At 51.0% G+C, this 1,886-nt stretch overlaps 1 protein-coding gene across 1 annotated transcript in view; it reads right to left on the bottom strand.

Annotated features, from left to right (window-relative positions):
• The window catches only part of LOC119357207 (anthocyanidin reductase ((2S)-flavan-3-ol-forming)-like), a 41,616-nt gene extending 40,428 nt beyond the window's left edge, over positions 1–1,188 (bottom strand). The window contains exons 1-4 of the mRNA XM_037624198.1: positions 890–1,188; positions 635–801; positions 346–549; positions 74–233 (exon numbers count right to left, since the gene is read on the bottom strand). Of these exons, the coding sequence (XP_037480095.1) occupies positions 74–233; positions 346–549; positions 635–801; positions 890–1,025 (667 nt within the window). The 5' untranslated portion in view covers positions 1,026–1,188. The remainder of the gene's footprint in view (positions 1–73; positions 234–345; positions 550–634; positions 802–889) is intronic.
• Positions 1,189–1,886: the final 698 nt, after the last annotated feature.

The following is a 1,886-nucleotide window of genomic DNA, read 5'->3' as shown; positions in this document are numbered from 1 at the left end:
TCGTTCGATGAATTAGTAGTCTCTAATGGTCCCTTTTAATTATCGTTGCATCTTGACTTGGTATCAGGCTCACCAGTCAGCAAAGAAAGGATAACGGGGACGCTGGTGTGGACAATCGTCGCCGGCGCCTCGCCAACCGTGAAGGCGGGGCACACCGTAACAAGGCTGATGCCGCTGTCCTGCGCGAAAGTCCGCGCCGCCTTTTCCATAAGCACCTTTGAGACATTGTAGGCCTGTGATACGGCACGCAAGCACGTCATCACATTCACATTATTTGACAGATTTCTACCCGCCCTAATTAAAATTAAAAAGGAACGGAAGTACTAAAAAAATGTGCATGCCTACCCAGCCGCCGGCCTTGGTAACTCTGAGGTACTCAACGTCGCTCCAGGACTCCTCGTCCAGGACATGGCTGTCTCCTAGTGGCAGAGGCCGGCCGGCGACAGCCGCCACTGACGATGTCAGGATCACGCGCTTCACCGTCCCCGCCCTCACGCACGACCTCATTGCGTTAAGGGTTCCGCTGACGGCCAGCTCGATCACTTCTTTCTGCCATGAGATATAACCAACTAAAAACAGTGCCTTTTCCATAATCAAATCTGACCCTAGTACAGAGTGTTTGGTCAGGCTCTACCTCAGGGTTCTCCGCGTTGAGGTTCATCGGAGCCGCGACGAGGAAGGCATAGTCGCAGCCGGCCACGGCCTCATCGAAGCTACCCTCGTCCTCCAGGTCGGTGCGGAAGACCACTAAGGGACCGAGCGCTTGCAAGTCCTTGAGATGGGGGTGATTCTCCATGTCATCTGAGATCCAAAAAACAAATAACAGTGCCTGTCAGCTCAGGGTTCATCACATCACAAATTCACAATAGAGAGCGATCGAGGATCTAACCGGACTTTCTGATTGTCGTCTTGACGGTGTATTCCTTTTGCAGCAGCATCTTCACGAGGGCCGAGGCGATGTATCCGTCACCTCCGGTGACACACGCCGTCTTCCTCCTCATCGCATCACCTGCCACAGACGTCATCAGGCCGGCTGGAGGTGGAGAGTCGAGCACCGGAGTTCCTGTTCCTCTGCTGGTGGAGTAGTGCTTGTGGGCGCTCGTGGCTTTCACCTCTCAGGTAACGTGTGTCGTAGCTGGTAACCATGAGCGGGGTTCGTTAGAGGGATGGTTTGGACACCAGGAAAAAAAGAGAGGAATGGTTTGGATGCTTTCAAGAAACCACAAGCTAGTTGCATTTATTTCTCCACAGATTGCCACCATATACAAAGGTTAGATGCTTTCCAACTTACCCCGCAGAAAAAAGAGATGCTTTCCAACTTGTAGTTGTCTTTCAGATTGATTAGACCGAGCCAACTGCTCCATTGTGCTCCAGTGATATTGAAGTCTTCCATTTTTTTTTTTGCGGGAATATATTGAAGTCTTCCATTGACCTGCTAGTATCCAAAAGAGACGACTGGCAGGTTAGTACTATCAAGTTGGCCATGTAGAAGTGCACTGGCAGGTTAGTTTAGAGTGAATTGCAAAAAACCACCACATTGACGCATAGGTTTGCAGAAAACACCCCTTTACGAATTTGGGCCAGAAACCACTGATTTTCAGCCTAATGTTTTGCAAAAAAATGCTGATCGGTCTATTTGCACATTTTAACCGCAATTATGACATGTGGGGCCCACATTGGTGCATAACGTTCACTATAGACAATGTTAGACTGTTTTTTTTTTCAAAAGGAACCCTCCCTCCAAAAAAAGGGAATCTTCCTTCCATGCTCGATCCAGTCGAGATCAGGCCCCGCCGCCGTTCCCACAGGTCACCGCCGCCGCGACCTGGGCCAAGCTGTTCGCCGCCTCCTTGCTACAGAGCGGCGGCTCTAGCCTCGCGCCCGCC

Source organism: Triticum dicoccoides, chromosome 2A, assembly GCF_002162155.2.
Source record: "Triticum dicoccoides isolate Atlit2015 ecotype Zavitan chromosome 2A, WEW_v2.0, whole genome shotgun sequence".
NCBI lineage: Eukaryota > Viridiplantae > Streptophyta > Magnoliopsida > Poales > Poaceae > Triticum > Triticum dicoccoides.
This window is presented reverse-complemented; position numbering and strand designations above follow the sequence as displayed.